Source organism: Penaeus japonicus, unplaced genomic scaffold (assembly GCF_977035675.1).
Source record: "Penaeus japonicus unplaced genomic scaffold, GWHDUDI00000001_assembly GWHDUDI00000007, whole genome shotgun sequence".
In the NCBI taxonomy this organism is placed as follows: Eukaryota; Metazoa; Arthropoda; class Malacostraca; order Decapoda; family Penaeidae; genus Penaeus; species Penaeus japonicus.
The window spans coordinates 17,312,222-17,327,221 of NW_028234409.1; the positions used below are offsets into that span (position 1 = coordinate 17,312,222).

At 44.6% G+C, this 15,000-nt stretch overlaps 1 protein-coding gene across 49 annotated transcripts in view; it reads right to left on the reverse strand.

Annotated features, from left to right (window-relative positions):
• The window catches only part of LOC122248827 (homeobox protein cut), a 348,197-nt gene that overhangs the window by 11,846 nt on the left and 321,351 nt on the right, over positions 1–15,000 (reverse strand). For 16 of the 49 annotated variants that reach the window (XM_086538498.1, XM_086538497.1, XM_086538492.1 and 13 more), the window contains 4 exons: positions 7,273–7,477; positions 6,740–7,047; positions 6,406–6,618; positions 361–620 (listed from right to left, as the gene is read on the reverse strand). In XM_086538498.1, coding sequence (XP_086394624.1) covers positions 361–620; positions 6,406–6,618; positions 6,740–7,047; positions 7,273–7,477 — 986 coding nt within the window. The remainder of the gene's footprint in view (positions 1–360; positions 621–6,405; positions 6,619–6,739; positions 7,048–7,272; positions 7,478–15,000) is intronic. The other 33 variants (XM_086538511.1, XM_086538506.1, XM_086538505.1 and 30 more) reach the window with 6 other exon arrangements.

The following is a 15,000-nucleotide window of genomic DNA, read 5'->3' on the forward strand; positions in this document are numbered from 1 at the left end:
GCGGACAAAAAGCATCGTATTAATACTGAGTTTGTGATTACCGACTATCCGTCCATAATACTGACGCTAATGGCAATAACACTGACTTGCTAATAATCTCGGTGAAAGTGTGTGCTACTTCCTCAAACGTAATGCTTACCTCCAGTGGGAGATTTTGAAACCACCTACGCTCGCACTTGATAAAGAGAAAAATGGTAACAACACTGATATACTGACGCGAGGGGAGCAGCCTGTTTCACGATAATTCACTAATGCGGGCGCGACGAAGCAACGTTCCGAAAGTCTTACGTCAGAACCAACGTCTTAGCACACGCGAAAACCACAAACATACCAACAACAAACACAAGGGCGTTCGCTTACCTTCTTGACGATCTCTTCCGTGTTCATGTTGCTGTACTGGTCGAACTGCTGCTGTGTGATGGGCGGCAGGACGGCCTTCAGGGGCTTCTGACTCAGGGGCGAGCCGGTGGTGATGGGCGGCCCCGTCATGAGCGAATTGGTGATGGACGCCATGCGCTGAAGGGGCGACGCTGACACGCTGAGGTCGTCCCCACTGGTCGCTGCGATGGAGGTGATGGGAGTTACTAGGTTGCTCAGAGGCGTGGTGGCCGAGCTGAGATCTGTGGATGGAATGGAGGTGGAATGGAGGTGCGTGATTGCGTACACTAGCGGGGACTGGAGTCAACACGGATCCTTGCGTGTACTCGAGAGGAGTGCCAAGGTGTCTAAACACAGGAGAGAATGCTATTATGAAGACTGATTCACAAAGGGAAAGCTGAATCAAACAAGGAAGGGCGAGAGAGAGAGAGAGAGAGAGAGAGAGAGAGAGAGAGAGAGAGAGAGAGAGAGAGAGAGAGAGAGAGAGAGAGAGAGAGAGAGAGAGAGAAAGAGAGAGAGAGAGAGAGAGAAAGAGAGAGGGTATAAATAGGAATGTAAAGAGGTGTAGAGAGGGAAGGGGGATGTAAAGAGAGGTCAGAGAGAGCCCTTACGAAGACAAGACAACAATTCAAAGGACTGTGATTAGTCAAGAAGCTTCGATCTGGGTGCTCGATTGGCACTCATGCAAGTGAGTAATCTCTTGCATCTCGAGGGAGAGTGAGTGAATGGCTTGAGTGGTTGCTAGGTTGTGCTATGAAGGGGCGAGGGTGTGGGGTAGACTGACCCATGACCTCGCTTTGAACAGAACTCATCAGCAATGGGGAGGTGAGAGATGTAAATAATAGAAAAAAAAAGTCCCATGCTCTTAAATCTGTCCACGATGGCGCTGGGAAGAGAGAGGCGACAAGAAGTGAGAGAATGAGGGTGTGTTGTTGCGTCCTAATGGGGGTCGCACGAGATAAGGAAATGGCGGCGTTATCATTTTTATCCGCAGGGAATGGTGTGAGAATCTTACTCAAAAAAAAAAGAGAGAAAAATAATTGTATGACTTGGCAACGCTCGGCTCTCTGTCTATGCTTGCTCGTCGTAATATAGTGTAATTACATACTCCGATAATGACTCTGATCCGCGGTTCTGTTTAACCGATTGCAAAAAAAAAAAGAAAAAAAAAACGAACTGAAAAAAGAGACAAACAAAGCCATCGACCTGCCTCTTCTCTAATTTCATTGTGGGTAAACTGTTAACAGACATCCTTTCCCGCCCCTCCCCCACCCAAAAAAAGAGAAAAAAAATGAATACAGATCCTATATGGTACATACAGCCTTCACCTTACATACCCCGAGACGTTCTATATCATTACCGAAGCCGAGTTTTTATCCCCACAACATCTTGATCCGGCGATAGGAACAGTATGTGGCACAGCTGCATAAACAATCCAAGATTCTCTTAATTGGGCATGATTTACACCCGCCCTCCCTCTGACCTTCGCTCCCCGCATTGTGCCTCTCTTTGGAAACGCTTTCGCTAATAAGGGACTTCTCCTCGCGATTAGTCTGCTTACGGCCGTTGATGCGTTGATGTTTGTATCGATGCGCGTCGGAGGAGAGCGTGAAGAAGCCTGGTTATTGTGGGGATAAGGATAAGCCAGATTGTGGGGGATGTTTGTCTACGTTCTACTTATTGAAACTTGGCATGTCCGGCGCGTCTCTTAAATCAAGATAAAATCCCGATCATAATACATGTATGCAAGAGGAAAGAGTCAAATTACTCTTGCACATAAATGCAAATAGCAAACAAAACAGACCAAGCAATATGACAAAATGGTCCCCCTTAAAATTCCAGGAAATTGCAAAAACCGTAAGTTGCCACCAGACACCAAGTGCTGCCATCTGCCCGCGAGTTTTTTCACCAAACGGAGATGATATATTTACTGACACTGGGGAGAAGGATGAGGTCAGCATCGAGTTGCTTATACTGATGTCACACAAACCGGATTTTACCCATATGATACTGAAGCTGAACCCCGACATGCAAGCTAGAATTACGACCTAGCTGGTAACACCGAAGTCCCTCGTCTCTGAAATTGTCAATAATTCATGGGAGCTAAAAGTCATAATTATTTTATCAAGTTTTAACAACGATATTAACTAACCAACTTAATCTTGTTATACTCAATTTCAAATGCACATTTCTCCATATGATATAGCACTTCGTCTGTGGCTTGCAAACGTATTTTTAGACCAGCAGACTGCAAAATAGGGTTCATTATATCATTTGTTCACTTGCATCTGCTGCCGCCAGTTGTTGGGGAAAATTATTGTGGAGGAGTCCATTACTAACCAAGAAATAAAAAAAAAGTTAACTAGAGAATAACTCCCAAATAAAATATTCCATCCGACACTTTTCAGGATCGAAATTCAACCGGTTTACTGCAATTTTTTTCACTTTTTACTATGTAATGTTCCACGTATTTACATCATCTGCCGCCTTCGAGGGACATATGCAAAACCGAACCCCGCGCATTCACATATATATGCCGCAAATAATTTAGTCAAGCAAGCACATATGCGCTTAATAAATTAGGACGACGACACAAAACAAGACAGAATGGGATGAACTGGAACAGACAAACAAGTGAATCAGTTATGCAAATAAGCAATAAAGAGTTACGGCCGCGGGGTTGCCAGCTGCTCGGCAAATTCACATTTTATCATCCACCTCTCAGGGAATCCACCTGATTCAAGTGCTTCAAATTTATGCCGGTCTATAAATTGTACTTAATTAATAAATGAATAGAAATTAAGCTCGCCATAATGATGAAGAAAGTAGTTGAAACAATAATGTCTGGGAAAATGGAGATTTGGCACTAAATCATAATGACCAATTTTGATACGAGTGACTCCTGTATCTTGCGCCAGTCCCTTTAGTTTTCTCTTTTTGTAAAATCAAGTAGACGACACATCATGCCATCTATTGAGAAAGGATCAAAGATTGCTGATATTTATGGACCCATAGATCACTCCTGTCACCTTGTTACCGGAATACTGACTCGCTTAATCTTCCACCTTGAAGTTTAATATGAGATGACATGATTTCTAATTTGAAAAAAAAAGTTTTTTTTTTCGATTGGCTCACTTACGCTTTCACTCACTCTCTCTCTCTCTCTCTCTCTCTCTCTCTCTCTCTCTCTCTCTCTCTCTCTCTCTCTCTCTCTCTCTCTCTCTCTCTCTCTCTCTCTCTCTCTTTCTTTCTTTCTTTCTCTCTCTCTCTCTCGCTCTCTCCCTCTCCCCCTCTCCGTCTCCCTCTCCCTATCCCTATTCTTCTCTCCCTCTCCCTCTCCTTCTCTCCCTCCCTCCCCCTCCTTCCTCCCCTCTCGGCGATAGCTTCACATTACGCGAGAAAGACAATAGCAGTTCCTGAGAGACACGTCAAGGAGACTAGCGTGGGACTCCATCGGTACAACGGGTTAAATAAATAATATGCGTTCGTGGAAATAACATCATTTTTTAAGGACTTCCTTTTTTTCACCGGTCAGGAAATCGTGACGTCACGATTTGAATATTCAAGACGTCCGCCTTAATGCTTTCGTAAATATACACATTCGGTAGCGCAATCAGTTTCCGTCTTCGGAGAAACGAGGGAGGCGATTCCGAGGGCCAATAGATATGTCATTCTTCAAAATGTTGATCTAACAAAGGAATTCATGCCTTTGTTGACGTTTCGATGCTATTGAAAGACGCATGGCCAGGCATTAGTCACAGCGTGTGGGAACGGATCCTAGTTTAGCGGAGGTTTTAAATCGTGATTTCGGGGAACGTGGCTAAAACAGGTCTTAGGTCTTCGTCACAGGTCTTAGGTCTTCGTCCAAATTGCTTCGCATGTGACATGTATATGATGTGGGTCACCTACAGACATCATATATTGTGGGCTCCTTTTTTCTATCTATTTCTGTCTATCAGTTACGTTATCATTTTTTTTTACCACCCTTTTCTATCCTCCTTTTTATTTTTTTTTTCGACGAAATATGAAACGGATATAAGTACCGTAGCTACTTGTTGAGTCGAGGAGTGTGAAAGGTTTAGGCATTTCGAAGATTTATAACATAAGAGACCGGATCTGATCGTAAAAAATATCAACGTCAGAGAAAGAAGAGATCAATATGCAATATATGCAATCCGCAACACATTTTAGATTTATTATATGCAACATATCTAAAAAAAAGATCTATATTCTCATCAATAATTTGTATGATTGAAAAATGTTGCGAGGAAGTAATGTATAATACGTCCCGCTTTTTTAAAACGCGTTTCATTTATTTTCTTTATCCCATTTGTGTGAGTAATCGAGAGGAAGTCTGAGATTATAGTGTCTGCGCAGATAACTATACGGAATCTTGATACGTCATTTTACTGTTATTGATGATGATAACTGTTTTATGGACTTATAACAAAGGATTTCCTGCCATTGCACACTTTCATTATTTTTCCCTTTTTTGGGTTCGGTTGGTTGTTTCTTTAACGTCTGCCAAGCGAATTATAGTTTGATATCTCAAAAACAAATAATAGCAAGACTATCAATTATAATAATAATCCTATAAATAATAAAAATAATACCAATACTATCAACACAAACAATAACAACCATAAACAATGATTATAATAATGTAAATAAGGCATAAAGAAAACGGTGTGACGGACGATCTCTCACTTAACATTGTAATCGTATTCACTACGAAACGAAAACTTTAACGCCCCTGTGTAAACAACCATGCAACGCGCAAAAAAACAAATGAGCAACGAAAAAATATATGCACTAAACATATACTTTTCCTATCGTAACAGATAGTCTACAAGTTTTCTTTTTTTCTCTCAAAAGAAAATGGCGACGTGAAAAACCGTCGGGTAGACATTAATTTTCATAATTTGCTGGCATATCCGATCAGCAACAATGCACAGGTGATACTAACGGATTGCAACTTGATATTGAGTGATGTGGGCGGCAGTATAATGAATAGGGCGCTAAGCAGTGATCTATTATGACAGAGTGGGCTTAGTCGGCCAACTAGTGATCAGAGAAAATGGTACGTTTGAATTTTGAACTTGGTGGCGAGGATGCTCTAAGCCTCCCAGAGAAAATGTGAGATTTCTAATAATATCTAAAACAAAATAAGAGTAATAATAATAATAATGGTAATAATATCGCGATAAGGAAACATCATGTCTCATGTCTATAAGAAAAAACAAAAACAAAAAAACAAAAACGAAGAACCAGGACGTTGCCAAGTAAATAACGGCGCCATATGGTACCAGGAAGAAGGTGAATTTAGACAGGCTGAGAATGCCAGGTGTTAATGAATAATAAGATCAATCTTCCTCCTATATTCACATGCATTTTTATATTATTAAACATACAAGACATCGGGAAATTCTCTTCATGCGTGTGTGTGATAAAGCGTTGTGATATGTAGATGATGTATATGAAAGGATGATCACTGTTTATACTTGTAAAGATTTTCTTCAGCGAAAGTATGTACAGACAGGTAGACACACACACACACACACACACACACACACACACACACACACACACACACACACACACACACACACACACACACACACACACACACACACACACACACACCACGCGCGTGTCAACATCGACATGGTTTGATTACTTACACACAGCCACATGGTGACTTAACAGTTTTACATCCCTTAATACGCTTATATGGTTGTTTGAACTGCTTTGTGGATTTCACGACTCTCTCTCTCTCTCTCTCTCTCTCTCTCTCTCTCTCTCTCTCTCTCTCTCTCTCTCTCTCTCTCTCTCTCTCTCTCTCTCTCTCTCACTCTTTCACACTCACTCACTCACTCTCTCACACTCACTCACTCACTCTCTCACACTCACTCACTCTCTCTCTCACACTCACACACACACACTCACACACTCACACACACACACACACACACACACACACACACACACACACACACACAGAAGACAGAGTAATGCGAGAGTACTTACTGGTTTCGGCCTTGGATCTGCTGGGTCCGAAGGGAGAGGTGACGCTCGGGTTGCGTCCCTCCTCCTCCTCGTCTCCGTTCCTCTGCTCGCGTTTGGGCATCGTCAGGTCTTGGGCGCCGTTGTGGAGGCCGCCCGCACCGAGACTCACGCCCATGCCTAGTGACGGGCCTCCGACGCCCACACCGAGGCCTCCGCCGCCGCCCATGCCCAGGCCTGGTGTTGGTGAAGAGAAAAATACGAATCAAGAAGAGCTGATATATGAGATGGATGTCAGTGAGGAGAAATCAATATCAAATCTAACAGGTAAACAATGTCGGGTGGAAGCTTCACTCACCAACCGCGCCGAGGCCCATGCCTGTGACAGCAGCATTTCCCTGAAGCTTGCTCAGTTCCTGGTGGTAGGCGTCGAGGGCGAGCTTGACCTCCTCGTGGGATCTGTTGAACAGCAGTGACTGGCCCAGGAAGGGGAAGAGGATCCCCGGATATTGGGGGTCTCGCGGGAGGGGGATTTGGGGCTCCTGAGGCCTTGACATGAGCTTGACAAGTTCCTCCTGGTAGATTCTAGCCACCTTCTCCTGCGGGATGTCGTCGTTGTCGTACTTGCGGATCCGCGACCGCGAATCTCCCCGTGACAGCGGGCTACTGGAGGTGGGCGGAAATTGCAACGTTAACACCAAGCTTCACAGATTTTTTTTTTTTATAAATAAATGCTATACTTTCATTGAAACATATTAATTACTAATGTGTCTTATCATTAAAACAAATACCGTCTTCTTCAAATGTGAAATCTAAAATCGTGGCATAAAAGGCCATCCATCACACCAGGTCATGAACAGCTCCTCCAATGCATGCGGGGAAGGTCCTCACCTGGGGGAGTGCGTAGAGCTGGCGGGCGACTTGGAGTCCGTGCTGCGAGAGTCCTGGTCCTGCTGACCCGCCTGGCTGGTTGCCGTCGAGGAGGTCATGGCGCGAGAGGCTTCGGTCAGGATATGTTGGATTCTTTCCTCCGTCACGGTGTCATCAGGGCCCCGGAAAGCTCCGCTCGAGTCCTTGTGCGTACCTGTAAGGAGACCTGCACACTTAGTGTTAGGGCACTCGAACACTCCGGCCAGGGGCATTGCCCAACGCCGGAAGGATGTCATTTTCTTAATGCTAAATACAAGATAAACAACACTCAAAGAAAACATCAAAGAATTACGCCTTATTCGAGCACGTCACTTTGCGAAGCCGAGCCACAAACACCCTATCAGCAAAACAAGCTACAAGCCGCGCGCGTCAACACACGGCGAGGCACGCCCGAGATTGCCGTGAAGCCTAATGACACACGAGAATAATTTAGGCAACATCAAGGCCCCAGCCCGGTAGTTGACTCCTTCACCCGCGCACGCAAGAGGTCCATCACCAATAATTCTTGTAACGTGAAGACCCTGGCGATGTCCTCCGCTGATCGCTCCCGACTCGGGCGCAAAGGAAGGCGTGTTTTTGTGCATTATCTTCTTATGCTCTTTTTTCTCTCGCTTTTAATGCTTGTCGTTACCATTTCCTTCTTGGGGGAGAGAGTCGGCATTAGTATTTACGCCCTGAGGGGGTTTGTTATATTTCTGTTCTCATAATCCAGGAGGAAATTGGTCGGTGTACACTGGTTAACCTGACGACGCCCATAGTTGGCTTGCATACCACGCGGCAAAGTCACTCTGATTAAGAGTTACCAATTCGAAATCATTTTCTTTTTCCTTGCTCCTTCCCCTTCTTTCAAGCCCTCGCCAGCGACTCACTTCCTCTGAACCGTCTCAGGTAAGCAGAGACCCCGCCCTTCCGCCCTTGCTTCCCTTTCTCTCTGCATCGCACGATTCGAAAATGATTTAGTTCGGCTCAGAACGGGAAAGGGTTCGGCCATCGATTAATCTCCATCGGAAGAAAGCGGGGAGGCGATGAGCGGTGGGAAACGTATTCAGCCGCAATTCTTTTCTTCCTGGACCGATTCCGCGCACGATTCGGGACCTACGCGAACCAGAATCTATCGTTCGTGGTTTCGGCGACCTCCGGTGAACCCCGGGGTCTCCGAGTCGCCCTCAATCAGCAAGGATAAAAGAAATTCTGAAGTCTCCTGCCTCAAAGTAGGATCTCGGGCTCTCATTTTCTCCGCGGCGAGGGGGGACTTAGAGAAACTGACTGACAACCTGACGCGTAGCCAATACCTGAGGCGGAGAGGTTCTCACTTACTGGTCGTTGCGCCTTAGAGGGGGTACGGCGGGGTCAGTGGGGTCAGGGAGGAAGGGGGAAATCGGGGTTTAGAGCCGAGGTGATAGCATAAAAACTTAGCAAGATAATTTACTGGGAAACAGTCAGTGATTGCAGCTTAACGGGTTTTAGTATTGATGATACGGGTCAGCGGTTGTTGTTGTTGTTATTCCACAGTGCATGGTGTATTGTGCGAAACTTCCATTCGAAACTGTTGATTTTTGTTACGTGAGGTTCCTATAATGTATGTCATTTGACGATCTTCCTGTATCGAGAACAAACCGCGACAACATAAAGACTTATCGAAGTGAAACCACAAATGGTGCACGGTGCGCCACTGTCAACACTCGTCACCACAATGACCGCCGCAAGGATCACACTCGCAGCTGTTCCTCGCTGGAGCATTCACCATCACTCACGGCAACACCTTCACCGTTATCATTACCACACATATCCTCCGCGCCACAACTTCACGGGTATATTAACAACCGCATGGTATAACCCGGGAAACATGTGACAGAGGTTCCATCTCAAGACCCTCCTCCGAGACACTATATATGAAGAACCAGTGTACCCTGACCGCTTCTCACCCTTCCTTCACCCACCCTTCTCTCATCGCCCCACCCCTTCCCTCGCCACCCTTTCCCTCCTCACAAAGCCCTCGCTTTTCGCACCCTTTTTCCCGGCATCTCCCATACCCCACTTCACCCCCTCCCCCTCCCCCTCCCTCCCACTCGGTTTGCAGGGCGAGGCGCAGCAAGAACAACAGAAGCTGACGATTGCAACGTCTCGAAGCCGCGCAAAAGGAAGACAGTAATGAGCTTAATATCTGTAATTAATATGCAATCCGTGGCTGGGTTTGGATCCGGTAGTCACACAGGCGATGGTATGATTGAAGAAGGAGAACCACATGGAGGGGAGGGGGGGGGGGGGGTAAGACCTTGGAGAGAGAATGGTCGTGGAGGGAAATGGACGACAAGGGTGCACATTCGTATGAAAATGGAGAGACAAAACAACACAGTAAGAAGAGGAAAGTAAGTCGAAAATAAAGAAATGTAATGATAAGTAGAATTACCAGACTGAGGCAAAATCAGAATGATACAATGGTAAATGATGTGAGCATGAGGGAATGCACTGAAGGTAAAAATTAATAATAATAATTGCTCTAATTATAACCAAAGAAAATTTAAGCAAACTCAGAAACTCGGGGAAAAAAAAAACTAACAAAAATATGACACACGACTAGAGAACATCAAAGTAATAAAACGATTACACACAACATTAGAAGCAAGGCAAAAATCCGCGAGACAAATAAGCCGAAAGTTTCGTTCTTGTCTCCTAAATCGAGGAAAGGCGACGGAGGCAGACACTTATAAGACAAGAACCCTTCCTTTTAAAGAAAAAAAAAAGAAGAAGAAAAAAAAGAAGAAGATCTCTCGAACAGTCTATGTCATGGAGGAGGTTGAACGTGATACCAGAATACGACTGGGCATATCACTAATGTATGTCTTTTGGAGTCACATTTCGGTCCTACTTCAGCCAATGGCGAGGAGGCACGGTGGAAATAACTCAAGAAAGGAAGTCTGTGATACCTACAATTAAAGAGTAATGCCCGGGTCCGTCAAATGATAATGGTGAAGTTGTGGGGTTATTGCTAGCCTAAGATTGATCATTGGCCTCGAACTGATTGCTACGTTGCAGTACGAGCGGCCCCGGTAATCTACCCCAATCAGCCTTTAATCAGCCTTACTATGACATGATTTTTGACGAACAATATGCAGTCCAGACTTAATATTGGTAGATCATTGGGAAACTGGCCAAAAAAGGGAACTAGAAAGAACCAAAAGAAAAGAAAAAGATAAAAAAAAAGATAAAAGAAAAAAAAAATATCCCGGACATAACTCACTAGGTTCGTGGGTGCCATCTGCTGTGTGAGAGGTACATGCAATATCGCCTATAATATAAGCATAAAAACTCTTCAATGCGGTTTTTCAATTGCATGCAACATACGCTAGGAGTTATAATATGATTGCCAGATGTCGTGATTCGCCGACCGATATAGATTACGAAGGATATTGGCTTTTCTTATTATTACTGTATTTTATGACTCATGCCACTGATTCTTTTGATGCAGATGGTTACTTTATCATTTTATGATTATATAACCTTTTTATATGTATGTGTACGTACATGTATTGCACATCCTAACTGCAAAATCTTATTGCAATCTTGGAAAATCATATTGTCTGCCGGAAGTGAGTATGATGTCCGTTCTGGTGGAACTTGAATCATATCGTAAAAATGGAAGTCGAAAATAATTCACGAAAAGCATGGCCGTAACTTTTGAAAAAGTATTTTCTAAACCTCTATTACGGTTTAAATCATTATATTCATAAATTTATATATTCATATATATATATATATATATATATATATATATATATATATATATATATTTATATGTTTATATATATATATTTATATGTTTCAATTTTTATCATACATTTATGTGAATATATATATATATATGTATACAACATACATATACATATAATACATATATACAATATATATATATATATATATATATATATATATATATATATATATATATATACACATATGTTTGTGTGTGTGTGTGTGTGTGTGTGTGTGTGTGTGTGTGTGTGTGTGTGTGTGTGTGTGTGTGTGTGTGTGTGTGTGTATGTATGCATGCATGCATATAGATAGAAACATACATACATACATATATATATATATACATACATACATACATACATATATATATATATATATATATATATATATATATATATATACATATATATACACATACATACACACACACACATTAATGTGCGCGTTTGTGTGTTCATAGCCCTTGGCTATTCGCTTTTTATGCTTTCCCAAGTTGCAGAAAACTTGCCGGCAGTTCGAAGGGGAACTGCAGGCTGAATGCTAGAGCAGACGGCACGAAGCCCTTTAATAGGACCTGCGAGTCTGTAGTCTGCAGCAGCGCCCGGCGAGCTTAGAGAGCCATGTGGGCAGACCCGTAATTAACAAGCGGTAAATGTCAGCTTCATCAGCGTGTCGAATGGGATGAGGATTGTATACCTCGGTAATATTCCTAATTCGCTGACAGTTGGCCTGGAGGGGCCTGACGATACCCGTCACAATACAAGGCTCCGCGCTCTCCCCGTCCAGAGCTCGTACGCGAATTCCTGGATACGTATTTAATAAAAAAATAAAATAAAATAAAATACAATATAAAAAGGTAATGGCCGCGCCGTATCTCAGGATTTTATTTCAAACGACGGACGAACAAGTAATCTAAGATCGCGAAATGTTGAAAGGAAAAGAGAAAAAAAATCTCTTGCCATGAGTCCCTCCGTCAAAGCAGGGGACAGAGGGAAGCCCCCCCGGAGGTATTATCCTAAGGGAGGAGGAGGGGAGGGGGGGGGGAGATTTAATTGACTCTGGATACGAAAGCAGACTTGAAATTCACAAGAAGCGACGCCAGTCCCTTGTAATGTAGCCGAAGATCTGTAGAACCGGGAGGTCAGATAGGCAAAGGCAATGGTCTAAGACTTAAAGGGAGAACCATTGAGATGCATGTAAGGCGTCGAGTAATAGCGCCCTTCACCTTGTTCCTATCAGTCAACGTCGTGGACTGATACACCGACATTGGGTGGGTCTTCTGGCGCTGTACGAACACGAGCGCACTGTCGTTTAACTCGGGGCTTCGAGCGCTTCGGCCCCGCGTCTCGATACCTTATGTGAACACTATTTTAGATGCTGCGGTAATACCAACTATCGATATCGGAATTGGCAGTCTGGGATGAGAGGGGCGGCCAGTCCCTATTATTACTGATAAAAATGGATCTTCAGAAATACCACCGCGCGGTGTTTAATGTTCAGTGCTAAAGAACATTTTGGTGTGTATTTTCTTCTCTTGTTGGTGTAAATTGGTTTAAGGGAGAAACTTGCCTCACGACACATTTTATGGTTTATGTGAACATCAATCATTCTTGTATATTTGTATAAATTAATGCGACTTTTAGTATCTTTCTTCCTTGTAAACACAACTATTAGAATAGATGGATCGCATTAGTTTGGCTTACTATAACTGGCAGAATGAGGGATAGACTCTCAGATGTACCACACAAACAAGGCGCTAAGTAAACAAATAAACCTTACGCACGAACTATCACACGCACGAACATACACATGCACACGCACACGCACACACACACACACACACACACACACACACACACACACACACACACACACACACACACACACACACATTCATTCATTCAATCATTCACTCACTCACTCACTCACCCACTCACTCACTCACCCACTCACTCACTCACTCACCCACTCACTCAAACACACACACACCCTTCGTACGACCTGTCCAAACATCTTCGCCCTTTCCCTCTCATCTCCCAATAGATAAGAAAAAGACATGCCTAACATTAACCGTGTCCGAACAGTATCGGCACCGTGTAGATTGCTGTGGCCCGAATAGTTGTCCCGTGTAAAGTGTGAAAATTACATGCCATCAACACACGCTCCGCCAGTCCCACACGGACGGTGCTGGTCGAGGCGAGCCCGTCTGACGACACCTCCCTTTCCTCGGCGATCTCACTCTTTTATATACACACTTTCCTTTATGCTTCGTTAATCTAAGCGCTGGTGAACCGTGTTGCAGATAAGTGCCAGTGTTCAACGTGAGAATATCGAATTTCTTTCTGTTTTTTTTCTCTCTCTGTTTTCTCTACGTATCAATCTTTAAAACGTTTTATATCATTTCTTTCTAAAATTAGCCAAGACATAGTTCGGACACCTTCCTCCCCTACCCCGGGCTTTACCCTCCCCTCCCCCTGCTCCTCCCCGACCCTGTAACTCGTTTTTTGTCATTCACGGCTAGTCCTGAATAGCCATGGCGTCTCGGTGCTGATGGATCAATTATCCAGCCGTATTATTTGGCTCCACTAGCAAAGATTAAATAGAATTATGCATCGGTAATGTATGTTAATTCATGTAATCGTGAACAGAATTAATCTTGACTCTAAAGAATAACCCATTCACATGCAAGGTGTTTGTGTGTCGGGGCACGAGGAGGAGCGAAGGGCTCGGGGAGCAGGGCTCGGGAGACTTATTCGCCGGACAAGTGTGACCGATTCGCGAGCGCCGTGTCCCTGGCTTGGGCGAGCGAGCAAGAAGGGGCAGGTGTAATAGAGAGAAGCTTTGGGGCGCGAGCACATAAAGTGTGGTGTGGGCGTCGGGCGTGAGCGAGCAGGAACACGGGCGCTGTGGTAGGTGAGCTCAGGTTTATAGTCCTCTCGTGAACATTAGAAGTGGTAAAGGGCGGGGAATTAGCGATAGGCGGTGGTCAGAGTGATTTTTATGGCTGTTTCAGGGTGATGAATGCAAGTCGAGAGCGGTCGCGGTGATTGGAATTTTGGGGTTGGACTGGGATGCTGATAAGGTCGTGGAAGTGTTTCATGATAGAATGTTTATGGCCGGGGTATCCGGGTCGGGGCAGGTGATCCAGGCAGTAATAAGAAATATATGGGGGTGCAAACGTCTTCTTATCAGTTAACATGGCCAGATCGAGGATACATACATAATAACTTCCTAGTTGTAGCTTTCATGTATGCCTTTTCTTCGCAAAACGACGAGGAGAAACTCGCCAAAGACACGCGAGACATCGGTCAATAAAACAAAACTCTATGATAAAAGCGACAGCAACACCCCGGGTCGAGAAGAGAACCACTTCCCGCTGATGCCTCAATCAAGGATATCTCCAGTTTGTGTCCGACGGTCATTCCACACGTAAGTCAGCGGGGACCACCCACAGCCGGCGGGTCAAGACGTTGCCGCTCCTTCCTCGAGGCCCGCCAGCCCGCCCTGCCCCGCTCACTCCCGCTCGCTTCGCCATTAATCTCGTGATTCTGGAACTGTACTCGCATCAATAAGATGCTTGATTCCATTAGCTCTTGTTCAGATGCGGGTTTTTTCTTCCAGGCATGGAGTGGCTGGCCGGAAACTGCGGAGACCACCCACACGCCGCCCGTCCGCCATCACCATTACCTCTCAGTAGTCGGGAGCTCTCGCTGCGTGTTTCTTTTGTCACATTACGCTGAGGTTGGTTGTAATCTCAGTATAGACCTAGCACACCGACCATAATTCCAGCCCGGCCACCCAGAAGCGAAGATGAGGCTCTCGCCACTTCCTCCTTCAGGAAGGCGCTTCGGGGTGTCCTCCTCGCACTTCTCGGTAACGGCGGCAGTTTCCGGGCAGCCGCAATGGAAATAATTACCTGCAATATTGCTTGCGGTG